This window comes from Triturus cristatus, chromosome 12, assembly GCF_964204655.1.
Source record: "Triturus cristatus chromosome 12, aTriCri1.1, whole genome shotgun sequence".
Classification (NCBI taxonomy): Eukaryota; Metazoa; Chordata; class Amphibia; order Caudata; family Salamandridae; genus Triturus; species Triturus cristatus.
This window is the reverse complement of record NC_140595.1, coordinates 582,710,025-582,724,893: the sequence shown is the minus strand read 5'-3', so window position 1 is coordinate 582,724,893 and position 14,869 is coordinate 582,710,025. Positions and strand designations below refer to the sequence as shown.

The 14,869-nt window shown below is 46.4% G+C and overlaps 1 protein-coding gene across 4 annotated transcripts in view; it reads left to right on the top strand.

The window, feature by feature from the left end:
• The window catches only part of AP1G1 (adaptor related protein complex 1 subunit gamma 1), a 691,372-nt gene that overhangs the window by 375,804 nt on the left and 300,699 nt on the right, over nucleotides 1-14,869 (top strand). For all 4 annotated transcript variants that reach the window (XM_085636792.1, XM_085636794.1, XM_085636795.1 and 1 more), the window contains 2 exons: nucleotides 5,919-6,059; nucleotides 6,289-6,343. In XM_085636792.1, coding sequence (XP_085492918.1) covers nucleotides 5,919-6,059; nucleotides 6,289-6,343 — 196 coding nt within the window. The remainder of the gene's footprint in view (nucleotides 1-5,918; nucleotides 6,060-6,288; nucleotides 6,344-14,869) is intronic.

Genomic DNA, 14,869 nt, shown 5'->3' with positions numbered 1-14,869 from the left:
ACCCCAGTCCTGGGTCTAGGCACCCAGTCCTGGATTACTAAAGTAACGATAAAGTACTCTACCTGCAATTTGAATTTCTTGCCATAGAGATCCATTGAATGTTTTCTGTGAAATATTTTCTAAGTGCTAACTTTTGAAATAGCTAAATATTATTTAAAAATCATTACAGTTATTAAGTCGACTTTCATCACTTGATTCTGAATGCTGACCCCAGGCTGGTTCTAGGAGCCAGACCTGGAATTCCAAAAGTAATCTGAAAAGTAATTTATTACAAATAACCTGAATTTACCATTGAGCTCAATGCATTGTTATGTTTAGGAAATAGGATTGTTTATTGCAACCAACTGTGACTGTTTACACAAATGTATTGCTTAAAACAAAAGTATTTATATTCAACCTCTCATTCTGAGAAAGTATATTTTTACCCCCTTTGTGGTTCTAAAAATAAAACAAGCATATATTTTATATATCCAAATCATTGGCCTAGAGTTCAGTTATTGAGTGTGTGAAACCATTTGCTGACTGAGTGTGTACAATAAATGCTTTACACTGTCCTCTGGTACTGCCTTACTGCTCGACCAAGCTACCACTTTTGAGAGTAAGGTCATACCTAACTTTGACCTCTATCAGCCTCTGGGGGACTGTGGACTCTGTACACCCTGTACCTATTAGGGAACAGTATATACAGAGCCACTTTCTCACAGGTACCTCCTAAAAATTCATAAATTCCTATCCTAGATAGTTATCAAAAAGGAAACAAAATGTTGAGCCCTTTAAATTTCTCTCAGTAGTTTGTCAAAGTAGGCTAAACTAGCAACACTCCCTGTGATGCATAGCATATGTTTGGGGACAATTGCCTGCCTTAAAACAGCTGCTGTTTTTCACTTATATGCCATAATATGCCTGCGGGAACAGTTGTTTTATTTTTTTCACTTTCAAAATCTTTTGTTATTGATTTTCAAACATATTATATTTGGTGAACCAATAGCCCTTTTTATGCAGTCAGATAGACTGGTCCTTCAAGGCTACACAGCATTGATAAAGCACAGCATTAGTGTTCAATCCCCATCCCCCCAACCAATTAAACTAAAACTTGAGAGAAGGGTGGTGTTAAGTCGACCCATAGATTACTTACTATTGGTTCATCAGCATTCTCATTGGATGAGTAATGAAAATCTTAATTAGCCATTTTTATTTCTTCAAGAGTCTCCCCAAAGTATTTCCAACTGACCTTGCGAAATGCTTTTTTGGCATCTGATAGATGGGTCACTCGGATGCTCCTATTCATAGTATTTTCTATGCAGTGAGATAGTTATTGGATATTCTTACTTTGCCTTTTTTAATGAAGCCTACCTGGTTAGGCTTCAATAAGCTGGGGCAACAGTCTTGAGGTGAATTCTAGAACTTTAGACCGTTTTTGCGTCTGTATATAACAGTGTAGTGAGTCTGTCAGATGCGCAGTCAAGGTTTGTCCTTAATTTGTTTTTCAATTCAATATCTGCCTCACACATAAAGGGTGCAAGACCTGTAGCTCTTGTAAATGTGTACTGATTCAGACAGTTAGGTTTACACCTTCCTTGGAGACAAAAGGTTTGATAAAATTTAAAATGGAAGCCATCCGAGCCTGGTGTTTAAAGTTTGGTGGACCTCCGAGAGCTCAATGAGGCTTTCTAGTGCCCCTTTGTTCCTGCATGAGTTGGAGCCAATTATTGTTTTCTAGTAATTCTCTATCTTATCCTCATTCTCTTTCCCTATTGTCAAAAGTTTGATAATCTCTGAAGGGTTCTAGTTTGTCACTCTTCTTAATGGCCCAATTGACATCCTCCTTATTCACATTCAGTATATTAGTCTGTGCTCTCCATGGATGTATTATCCTGGCCAAAAGTGTGCCTACTTTTTCTCCCTCATCGTAGCAGTGCTGGCCTAGTTTTAATAGCGCAGTTTCCACACCGTTTGCCCTAATTGCCGTTGGGGTTTCCTACAGTGTTTCTGCTTGTCTAGAGGCTCTAGGGCATTAATCTCAGTTAGCCTGAGCTCAAGGTACCTCCTCTCTCGAGCTTACTCTACCTCTGTGCTTCTAGCAACTCCTAGGGTGGTCGGCTTGACAGCATTCCATAATGTGACCAGGGTAAACTAGGGTCCTTTGTTTATTTCAAAATATTCTTGAATTACTGATGTTAGTGTAGCTTTGTGAACTGGATCCATCATAGTGTCTGCTTTCATATATACAAGCCTTTGTCTGCTAATCTCATATCCGTTCTAGATGTGCGTGATCAGATATAGAAATGTTCAACTTAGTTGCTTTGTTTAAACAACGAAGAAATGAGGATGTAGTCTGTTCTTGAGTATGTAATGCCGTTGGAGGTAAAATTAAAAATCGTTTTGATCGGGTCGGAAGTACCATCATGCGTCAATTAGCTCATGCTCTAGTATTTCCCTTTTCAGTGCTGTGGACATTCAGCTTCTTCCTAAATATGAAATTTTTTCTATCCATGTTGGAATTCCAGGCTAAGGTAATGTGCTGCCCAACTACTCTGTCACCCTTCGTATTCAATAATGGGTCTCAGTTTGTTGCAGCGAGGGTTTTTTGAGCAGTGTCATAGGAGCATATAAATTGATCCTGCTTGAGTAGATGCATTTACTAAAGGAAAACCTCATCTGTGTCATGTCTGACCATTAACAATAAGAGATTTTAGTTTGAAATCACTCAACCCCCCCCCTCCCCCCCCCCCCAACCCGTTGGAGGTTTCACACTGCTGTTTATCAGCCCTTGGGCTCTATTTTCATTCTGTGTTCCTTGTATAAGGTTTCCCTCTCCCTTATCTTCCCTCCCCTGCAAACGAACTTTCACCAGTAACTGGCCAAATCGACCTGACTGAACATCCCTACCAATCTTCGCGGAGTCATTGAAAGATTTGTCCTCTGGGTATTGACTCATCTCCTGTAGTAGGGGCAAATAGTAAGTGGGTGAATTGTGAGGTACCTTCATAATGCCTTTTATCCCTTGTAGATGTTAAGGTGTGGGACCCTTCTGACCCAATCTCATTCACCATGCCCATCCTCTTTTGCACCTTCAGCGCGAGTCTCTGCACCTCTTTTCTTGTTCTTGGATCTTCATGCTTCCTGGAGGCTCCAGAAACCAGACTGGCCTCTCCCTGTAAGGCTCTTCCCCCAAGTCTACTGAGGAGCCTCAGCACATCATCTTTAGCTGCTGAATCACACTTTCTGGTTTGCTGACATGGTCTGTTCCAGCTTTTTGCTATCTGCCAGGTCAAGTACTGTTCTGGGTGTACCATGGTGGGGCCAATTTTCTTTTGTCTCCCTCAGTTTGTAGATCCGAAGTGATTTGACCTCAGACAAGGTATGTAGGGCTACGTGCTTGGCATTCCAGTGAAACATCAAGCAGAGTATCCCCATTGATATTGGATTTTGATTTGTCTGGGTAACTCCATTACTGGGCAAAGGTAATTCTGCTTTCTTAGGGTTATTGCAGAAAGGTCTTAAAATGTATGGATCTTGTGTCCCTCAACAATGATTTTTTCTTTTTCCCTTGATTACCTCATTACGTATTTTTTTCTCCTTGATGAGATGCACTCTAGTTAGATTGTCTAGAGGGGTTTCTTTGTGGCTCTGTCTTGTGAAGAATCTGTCCAGTCATTGTTGATTTGAGAGACTTCTGGGAGGACTCTGATTTTGTGCAGTAGGTCCTGTACAAAGTTCTGCAAGTCCTCTCCCCCTTCAAGGTCTGTTCCAAAATTGTGTACTCCCTGCTGTCCACTCTGCTGCAAGTAATCTCTGTTCGCAGTTCTTAAATACATGTCATCAGGTTTTGTTTTAATGATCTGACTTCGCAAGCATCTCTTGAAGACAGGGTTCAAGGCAAACCTGGGTGATATTGGTGGCAACCCTTTCATTGTTGTCTGCAGTTAAGTCTTTTCTTCTGTTCCTGCTCTATGGGGAGGCCTTTTGGAATCACTCCAGACTTTCTCCAAACCAGTCCGTGTGGTTTTTGAACTTCCACACATTCTATTGGCCTTTGGGTGTGGCTTTAAAAAAATGAAAGCACGCAATTGGCCAAAGGCGGGTGCATGTCCCACCTTTTCTGTAAATGTTCACTCCCACTGCCTCCAGCTGTCTGGAGCGAGCAGCTGGAACCGGACAACTTGTTTTCTTGTTTCATCACGCTGCGCACCACTGCAACTCCTTTCTGTGTATGGGGCAACCCAGCAGTCACTTTCACGATCCAGCCGCTCATGGGGTCTCATTGCAGCCGTGTTTAATTTTGGCACGAAGCAGTGGCTGCTAACAGCGTCACGGCTTTGAGGCGCTGCACTCCTACACACACGTTCACTAACGTGTTTTGAATGATGGCAGAACAAAATAGGAAGGTACCCACAATTCACCTGTAATAGGTTATTTCAGGCGAGTAGTGAAGTGACGTCGTGTTTACCGAGTGTCCGGTGGTTTCTGTGATTTCCCAGCACTGAGAAGCATTTTGCTCCCGTGCAAGCAATCTATAAAGGACCCTCCTTTTCGTAATGTTGATGCAGGCTAACCACAGACTGCTGCCAGGGAGTCACAAGAAGCCATTGGCCACATATGTGGTCACAGCTGTAAGCCGGTGCTGTGACTCTGAAATCCAGAGTAACCACACCAGGCAGCGTCCCCCACGTGCACGCGAGGGCATCTGTGGCTGCGTAGCCGACTTTAGGCGTGGTCTGGTGAATTTAAAGTGCCGCAAAGCGACTGCAAGGGCAAGGCGGCATAAAAGCGTGATATAAAGATCTCTTGAGATATAAATAGTTGACCAGGCCTGGGTTACTGAGCGAACATTTAATGCAGACTATTCCTAATTTACGTGTGTGTGGGGGGGCGGGAGGGATCTTCGTGCCCACGGACCCCTTTACTGCTCTTCCTTCACACCGCATATTTCTCTTCCGAGCTGCCGTCTCTGCTACTAGGTGGTACCAGTGTTCTCAACCTTGGAAGGATTTCAGGTTGAGGTGGCCTTGGTTTTTTGGTGTGTTTAATTTTGCAGAGTCCTTTGTTTCTGTGTATGTGTGTGCTGCATGGCTAAACACTTTAACGGTCCCAAAGGCAAGACCTATTGTCTATGTCAATGCTTGTTGTAGTGGTGAGCGACTGGATGTTTTCCAGGGCATGTTTTTTTTTTTTTACGTGCCCCTTACCGTATTTGGCCGCCTTGCCCCTGCCCTTGGAGGCGATCCTGGACCTTCTCCCTCCAAGGGTTACAGATTTTTGCCTGTGTAACGTGAGACGGGGGGGGGGGGGATTGGGGGGGTTCATTGCTATTGTCCTACAGTGCTGCTTAAAAGCACTTTGCCCATCTAATGCAGGCAGTTTGTGCAAGGCCCAGCTTCAGTGATTTACTCAGGTTCCTGGCCTGATTCAGGCCCCTAACTGTTCACTGTCGCGGTCTCCTCCTGGGTCACTGCCAGTTTCACAAGTAACATTTAGTAACTAATCAAGTCTCTTGTCTAGAACTCAGTGAGGATAGCCTCTTTTGCCACCTTCCTGCAGATCAACATGTTGCATAAAGCACTTCTTTCTGGGTCCGGCCCCCTCTCCTTCGAAGTTCATTCTCACCCGGAAGACTTACTTGCAGGAGGCCCCTTCGATTATTTTTATGCTCAACTATTAGTTGTGGAAGCTGACTGACTATTGCATAGAGCTGTGCTGTGTTTTGTCTGTGCCACTCAATAATATTGTGTATTTGGTACTAAATTAGTGACTTACTCTGCTGGTGTGAACAGTGCTAAGTGGCCTTTCAGGTTGGTGCTGAGCAAGCTCTGCTTTAAGTAATAGGCATCAGCAATATCTTCTGTTCAGTTTCGATAGGGATGTCAGTGATGCTATAAATGCTTGGGGAGTGACTTATTTATTTTCTTTTATTGCAGGCGTGCAATGGAGTTGAGTTTTGCTCTAGTAAATGGCAATAATATTCGTGGAATGATGAAGGAGCTACTATACTTTCTGGATTCTTGTGAGCCAGAATTCAAATCCGATTGTGCATCTGGGATTTTCCTAGCAGCAGAAAAGTAAGAACTGAATACCTTATTTGCAAATCTTTTTGTCTTCCCTCAGCACTGTACCATACACTTTCACCCTCACAGAAGATAGCAGTTCTTAAAACCAAAAGTCACAAACAAAATGTAGCCTTCATACCATGACCATGAAGGAACACATCTTGCTTGCTGTTGTTCCACATCTCCGCCTAGGATTTTCCAACATTTCCGTATTAGTTAACATTTGTTTTCTTCCTCCTAGATACGCTCCTTCCAAACGATGGCATATAGACACTATTATGAGAGTTTTAACAACGGTAAGTTATTTTCTCATCCTATATAGTTCAGACTTACATTTTTATGTAATACTGGGAATATATGCAGTGCAAGTGTGAACTGTCATCAGCCCATACCTAAAAAAAAATGGGGGTTGCCATTAGGTATGCCAACATACTGTAGTGTTAATGTGTGAGAACGCCCATCGGTTTCATTTAAAGAAGGTTTGTGACTACATTGAATGAAACCACCACAGACCTACTTACAAGCACACCTCCTCCATAGAATGGAAGGAAAACGTCCAGGTCGAAAACATTGGGTTACAGGATGCGGTCTGTAGATTCACATGTGACCTACATCTACCCCATCTATCTAATTTAAACACATATTGACACAGTCAGCATCTTCATAATACAGAATGCTTCTCTGATAGGTCAGGCCTCATTGTGCAGCTTGTTTGCTCAGTAATCTCTCTACCTCTTCGCCTCATCTTTGGAACCCTTCTTCAGGGTTAAGAGTAGTTTAGCTTGCTACTCTGTTCTACTAATCCATGTCAGAGAGAACTCCATGACAGAGTTCCTTACTTTAAAACCTAGTTCTCGGTTATAGGTTTTCTCTATGAATTGCCATCCCATCTCCTGAACTCCATTTCGCTACTAGGGCATTGTACTATGTGATTTTTAACCTGTTCCTGGAGGATGGTGTAACTGCTGTTTTTAAATTGATGTCCCTGATGTTGTTACACAGCATGTGTAATGGATGTGGAGATAGAAACTATCGATGTAGTTGCTGTTGATATGCCTAACTTTGTCTTCACGCGCCAGCATTTTCAGAAGATATTTGCTGCACACCTTTGTTCTGTTCACTTTTAATTATTTTTAATTTTGCAAATGAATGAGGTAGAAAAGGAGAGTAACCTACAAGTTTATCTTGTATTATAAAAATAAATGTCAGCCTACACTCAGATTTAGAGTGTTAGTTTATGGCAGCTCATTTACAGTTCGCAGTAACTAATGGAAGTATCACTGACTGAAAGTTTCCTACTCAAAGGTACAATTACAGCTGTGCCAGCTGTGCCAAAAAATTGTTCCAGGATCTCTGTTGCTCAACATGAACCACCCTGGGTTTGATGATTTTAGCAAGGAAGTTTAAAATAGGATGTAACACAATAGAAAACCTGTTTAAAAGAAAATGTGAAGATGGTGGATATGTCCTGGGGCATTGAGGGTTTACAGACAACGAGGGATTCAAGTTGGCTAAACTTATGGTTAACACCCCAAGAAAAGAAAACTTTGTTGAATATTTCCCAGACCTGACTGACTGCTGAATAAAGAAAGCAAGCATGCAAACCTCTAGTTACAAAGATAATAAGCACCCCAGCTCTAGTTGAGTCTGGTGTGTGGTTGATAGTTCCATGATCGTTATTCCAAGTAGAAACAAGCCGAAGCAAAGGCAGTACAGATTTATTTGTTTTACATTTTATTGTAAGCCTATCTCACAAAAAATGTAAAAAGAGATGACGCCAGAACATTTTTGGTATTAAAAAAAAAAAAAAGTGCATATCATTTCGGTAGAATAGGGGTGTTTCCTAGCAGGCAGATAGAACAGGCATACAGTCTGTTTAGTTTGTGTACATCATAGCTAAATTATTTCTATTAGTGTAAAGAAAATGTTCTACTAGCTTTGAAATACAGGAACCCGAAAACCTAGTGTTCGAGGCATATGAGCTGCAGATTGTACACTTTTGCATAGATCGCCATCTGGTGTTGGGCCCGGATGTTTGCAGTTTGTTTTTGTTCTTGGACAGTCTTTGGAAGTCACGAGTTCGGTGACTCCTCCTTCGGTCCGGACTGCGCATGGGCTTCGGCTCCATCCTCAGATTTTCCGCCATCGGGTTCGCATGTGATACTTCGTGTTCCGGCTTCGAACTTTTCCAGTTCCAGCCTTGACGGAAAATCCTCGTCCATCGAGATTCTTCATCAATCATCTTCTTCATCTCACTTAGAGGCACTTTCTCGATTCCACACATCGGCACCGGCCTTCGGGCCCTCCTCGACTCCGGTCTCGGCCGATGGAAAGGACTCCATTCAAAAAGTGCCCAAAATGTGGGTCTAAATTTCCCCACACCGACCTCCATCAGGTGTGTAACCTTTTGCCTCTCTCCCGAACACGAGGCCCGAGACTACCCCGCCTGCAAGTCTTTTCGATCGAAAAAGACTATCCGGGATCGAAGAGCTCGACGCACCATGGCGCACTCATCGACCTCGGCTCCACCGGACATCTTCGGAGACGACACCGGAGCTTCGGGGCAACAACATACCGAGCAGGAGGAAGATGTCGTCAGCGCTTCCGAGGCCGACGACTCCGACCTGGAGGACATCACACTGGCGCAGAGGGTCGTGAGTACTCTACCCCCTCCCACCCCCGCGCCCATGTCGAAAGAGACTCCGGTTACACCTTCGCCTCCAGGCCTAGGAAAAACCAAACATACAGCTTCTATCACCCCACCTTCGGGCCCGGTGTCGAAGCATCACAAGTCTCACGGTGGCTCGAGCTCGGGCTCGAGCCAGCCTACTCCTGGTGCCGACAAACACCGTTAGGCACCGAAGAAAGTGACACCCAGTTCGGCTCCAAAGCCACCGGTGCCGAAGCCTGGACTCTCGGTGCCGACAAAACACAAGCATAAATCCCTCGGCACCGACGCTCCCGTGCCGAATCCTGCCTCGACACCGAAAAAAACGGAGGTTCCAAAAAAGCATGGCGCAGAGAAACCATCCAAGTCCTCGGCTCCGAAAACATCGGCGCCAGCAGACGATTCGGTGCCAGCGGAACTATTTACACCTGATCCTTCAAACCTTAACAAAGGATCCAAAGACTGGGCTTTTGATTTTGTCTATCAAGAAAAGACGTCTTGACAAACCAGCTCCTCCTCCACCGCCAAAACGGAAGGACTCTGCCACATCTCCTTTCAGAGTGCCCTCCCCACCATCTCCTCCACCTCCTCCACCTCCTCCACCTCCCAGGTCTCCACCACCCTTACCTCATCACTCCCCAACCCCGTCTCTAGAACCTGATTACGGGGATCCAGATTATGATCCAGCAGACGCCCCGCTGGACCCCACACCCCCAGGGACCCCAGACCAATGGGAGGATTACCAAAACCCTGACATACCAGATGTGCCTCAGGATGACATCTATCCATCCAGGCCATCTCCTCCGGAGGACTCACTAGGGTTTCACCACTTAGTGCAGCGGGCAGCACACTATCATGGGGTAGAACTACATAGCGAACCAGTTGAGGAAGATTTCTTACTGGATACGTTTGATATTCAGGATAAATCCACAGCCATCTTGCCCATGCTTAAGGGTGTTACCAAACATGCAGCAGAGGTGTTCAAGGACCCAGTCAGAGCCACGGTCTTAAACCCCAGAATAGAAAAAAAGTACAAGGCAGCCCCCACAGACCCTGCATACATTAAAGGACCTGCTCCTTTAGATTCACTAGTTGTGTCCACAGCTATGAAGCGGTCCAACTCCCAGTCATCAGGTGAGGCTCCACCACCAGATAAGGAGTCAAAACTCTTAGATGCGTCTGGTAAACGCACTGCCTCGCAAGCCGCAAACATGTGGCGTATTGCAAATACACAGGCGCTGCTTGCTCGTTATGACAGAGCACACTACGATGAGCTAGAGGCTCTCATGCAACACCTCCCAGAGAAACACAAACATAGAGCTCATGAACTAATACAGGAGGGTAAGCTCATTACTAACACCTCCATTAAATGTGCCCTCGACGCAGCGGACACTGCTTCTAGAGCTATAAATTCTAGTGTTCTGCTTCGCCGTCATGCCTGGCTCAGGATCTCAGGGTTTAAGCCAGAAGTCCAGGCATCCATACTAAATCACCCCTTTGACCAACAACACCTATTTGGACCAAAGGAGGACGAAGCATTAGAAAAAAAGAAAAAGGACACGGACATAGCAAAGTCTATGGGGGCATTACAATCCCAAACCCCTAGACGCTCATTTCAACGTTCGTCCTTTCGTAGCACAGGCAGAGGTTACTCCACCGATAGTGCCTCTACCTCCTACAAGTCCCCTCCTCAAACTACCTTTTCAAAGGGCTACCAAAGAGGTGGATACAGGGGTAACAACAATAAGGGCAGGGGCAAAACCAACACCACCCGTTCTGCCACACCGCCCACACAATGACTTCCCCTCGCTCCCCCCAGACCATCCCACTCCAGTCGGGGGCAGACTACAAAACTTTATTCACACATGGGAGACCATAACATCGGACAAATGGGTGACCCAAATCATTCGGTCAGGGTACTGTCTGGAACTAACATCTACCCCACCCAATATTCCTCCAAGGCACCGTACAATGTCACAGGAACATACCACACTGCTCAAACAGGAGGTGATCTCCCTCCTCCAAAAACCAGCTATAGAGCAAGTCCCCGCCAATCAGCAAAATTTAGGGGTCTACTCTCTGTATTTTCTAATACCAAAGAAAGACGGGACCCTGCGGCCCATTCTGGAACTCCGGCCTCTAAATGCATACATACATTCGGACCATTTCCACATGGTCACCCTCCAACAAGTTCTCCCACTCCTCTGTCAGGGAGAATTTCTCACTACATTGGACTTGAAAGACGCATACTTTCATATTCCAATACACCCTTCTCACAGGAAGTACCTCAGGTTTGTGGTGGACGGTCAGCATTACCAATTCAAGGTTCTCCCCTTCGGGGTCACAACCGCACCATGGGTGTTTACCAAATGCCTAGCGGTAGTAGCAGCACACCTCAGACGCCAACACATTCACGTCTTCCCTTACTTAGACGACTGGCTGATAATAGCCGCGTCCTACAACCAATGTGTGCAACATACAAACAGCACCATCCAACTGCTCCACCAGCTAGGCTTCACGGTGAACTATCAAAAGTCCCACCTCATACCATCTCACACAAAGCAATATCTCGGGGCCACTATAGACACCTCCAAGGGTATAGCCTATCCCAATTCAGCCAGAATCGCAAGCATACAAGCCTTGCGCCAAACATTCATTCTTCACCACTCTCTCCCAGCAAGAGTATTCATGAAGCTAATAGGGATGATGGCATCTTGCATCTTCATAGTGCCCCATGCAAGACTCCACAAGCGTCCACTCCAAGAGTGCCTAGCACGGCAGTGGAACCAGGCCCAGGGACAGCTGACGGATCTGGTGTTGGTGGACGGCCGCACCCATCACTCTCTGCAGTGGTGGAACACCACAAACCTTTCCAAAGGGCGGCCGTTCCTGGACCCGGTTCCTCAGGTGATTCTAACAGCGGACGCATAGCTCTCCGGCTGGGGAGCGCACCTCCTACACCTCACAGTGCAAGGTCTATGGACGCCACAGAAAAAGTCGCTCCACATCAACCATCTGGAGCTCTTGGCGATCTTTCTAGCCCTAAAATCCTTTCAAAAACAGATTTCAGCCAAAGCAGTCCTCATTCGCACAGACAATATGACTGCAATGTATTATATTCAAAAACAGGGGGGGACACACTCTCCCCAGCTCTCCCGCTTAGCACAGAGCATATGGAGATGGGCAATTCCACAAAAAATCTTTCTCCTGGCACAACACGTCCCAGGCATACAAAACACCATGGCAGATCTGCTCAGCAGACAAACGCAACAAATACACGAATGGGAACTGCATCCACAAGTTCTTCGCCCATTCTTCCGCAAGTGGGGGCATCCTCAGATAGACCTCTTCGCCACCCACGAAAACAAAAAATGCCCAAGCTTCGCCGCCAGATACCCACACCCATTGTCCAAAGGCAATGCGATATGGATGAACTGGTCAGGCAAATTTGCATACGCCTTTCCACCTCTTCCGCTAATTCTATTAGTGGTAAGGAAGCTACAACAGCACTCCCTCACACTCATTCTGGTAGCCCCAACATGGGCCAGGCAGCCGTGGTACACCACACTATTACAGCTATCGGTGGTACCACATCAAAAACTGCACCTGTCCCCATGCCTCCTAACTCAGAACCATGGAGAAATCAGGCACCCGGACCCAGCTCAGCTCAGCTCAACCTTGCGATCTGGCTCCTGAAATCTTAGAATTTGGATACCTTAACCTTCCCCCTGATTGCATGAACATTATCAAGGAAGCCAGACGTCCTACCGCTCGAGCATGCTATGCCGCAAAGTGGAAGAGATTTGTTGTTTACTGCCGTAACAATACAATCAACCCTTTAGATGCATCCATACAACACATCATATGCTATCTACTCCATCTTCAAAGGTGTAACCTGGCATATTCATCCATACGCCTACACCTAGCAGCAATTGCTGCTTACCTGCAAAACAGACAGCATTTATCACTGTTCAGAGTGCCCGCTATTAAAGCCTTTATGGAAGGCCTTAAACGAGTAATTCCACCCAGGGCACCACCTTCCCCTGTATGGAATCTAAATGTAGTTCTTACAAGGCTAATGGGTCCGCCTTTCGAACCAATGCATAAATGTGAGCTACAGTTCCTCACCTGGAAAACAGCTTTCCTCGTAGCTATCACTTCCCTTAGAAGGGTTAGTGAAATACAAGCGTTCACTATACAAGAACCCTTTTCACAAATACATCACAGCAAGGTGATACTTCTGTCGTGGTGCAGCGGGGAACCAAGATTCAGACGGCACGCGCATGCGCAGCAGAACTGAGCGAGTCAGCGTTCTAGCTTTCCGCTCGTCCGTACAACCCGGAAGTGCCTCACTCGCCTGGGAAGCGCTGCCGGTTGAGACCGCATTTAACCGCGGTATTCAACCAAAGCGGCGCTTCCAGTACAGAACCGGAGAGCGAGCCTTCCGCTTGCCGCCTGACCGCCGCTCCAGCCTTGACATCCAGAGACTAGGTTTTTGCCGACCCGCCCTGCGTCACCCTTGCTTGGCTGCCTTCCTGACTCCTGCCTTCCCAGCGCAGGAGCGCCTCAGCCCACATTCCCTTGGCCCTCGTCTTGACTCCTGCCGTCCCTTGCCTCTGCCTTCCCGGTGCAGGAGCACCTCTGCCCCCATAAAACTCGTACAGCACCACGCCGCAAGTGTGCTCACTGCTGTACTAGGGGAACGCCACACCGGAGCGCCCAGAAGTCCCGTGACACGCACAGGGTAGCGTGTTCACGGCATCGTGTGCCCTCCGTAGACCTCAAGAACGTCACTGCGACACACACAGGGAAGTGTGTTTGCAGTAGTACCCTGATTTCACCGCGCCGGAGCGCGTATGCTAAAACATACTGCGACACGCACAGGGAAGCGTGAATCGCAGCACCTTTAATTTCACCGCGCTGGAGCGCTTTATGTGGAGACATACTGCGACACGCACAGGGAAGCGTGAATCGCAGCACCTTTAATTTCTCCGCGCCGGAGCGCCTTATGTTGTGACATTTTGTGACATTTCCTTTCGTTCCTTGGAAACACCTCCTCCTTGCACGTCCACAACGCACTCCTTGCTGGCAGAAGAAAAGCCTGGACCCACTTGCCTTTCAGGTGACTGTTTTTTGAAACCTGGTGCTGGATGAATGCATAGCATGAGCAAGTAGGTCAGAAGCTGAGCCCGTTTATTAATCCATGGGTCCTTTTCTCTTCTAGTTGGCGATCCTCCAACACACCCTCAGACAACTTAGCTCCTGCCAGACGACCTCATTTTCCCTGTCCTTGTCTCCTTCCCCTGGTTCCATCCTCAACTCGGTCAGTGTATCCACCTGCCGAGGTGTGGAGGGGAGCGGTGGAGGTTGTTTGTGTCGTCTCTGCGAGATAACTTCACGAGTATACCAGGTAAGCCTCGTGGGGCCTTGACAACTTCGTACAAATCCAAAATTTCTGCCCACGGTCATTTCCCCCTTCCATCTTAATCAATCGGTGGAATTACCGGTTTTTTTTTCGCAACCTCAATCTGTTGCGGAAAGGGCTCTACATACACTTGATGTTAAAAGGGCTTTACTGTACTACATACAAGGAACGCAACCTTTCAGGAAGACTAAACAATTGTTTCTCCTTCTCTCCACCGCATAAAGGCAACCCGATCTCTAAATCAGGGTTAGCTAGGTGGATTGTACAGTGCATACAAATTTGCTATCACAAGGCAAAAAGAACATTATCTGTTCCACCTAAAGCCCACTCTACAAGAAAGATAGGGGCTTCTATGGCTTTTCTAGGGAACATACCCTTAGATGACATCTGCAAAGCAGCCACATGGTCAACTCCGCACACCTTCACAAAACATTACTGTGTAGACGTGCATTCCAAGCAACAAGCTAGTGTGGGCCAGGCTGTATTTAAGACACTATTTCAAACCGCTGCAACTGATACCGGTGGTCGCCGCTAGGGCTGGGTACTGCTATATAATCTATGCAAAAGTGTACAATCTGCAGCTCATATGCCTCGAACGGAATATGCTACTTACCAGTATGCATCTGTTCTTGGCATGTAGAGCTGCAGATCTGTACACGCCCACCCGCCTCCCCGGCTACCTGTATCCGTTCCAGTCTATCTTATTTAGATACAACACACATGGGTTTC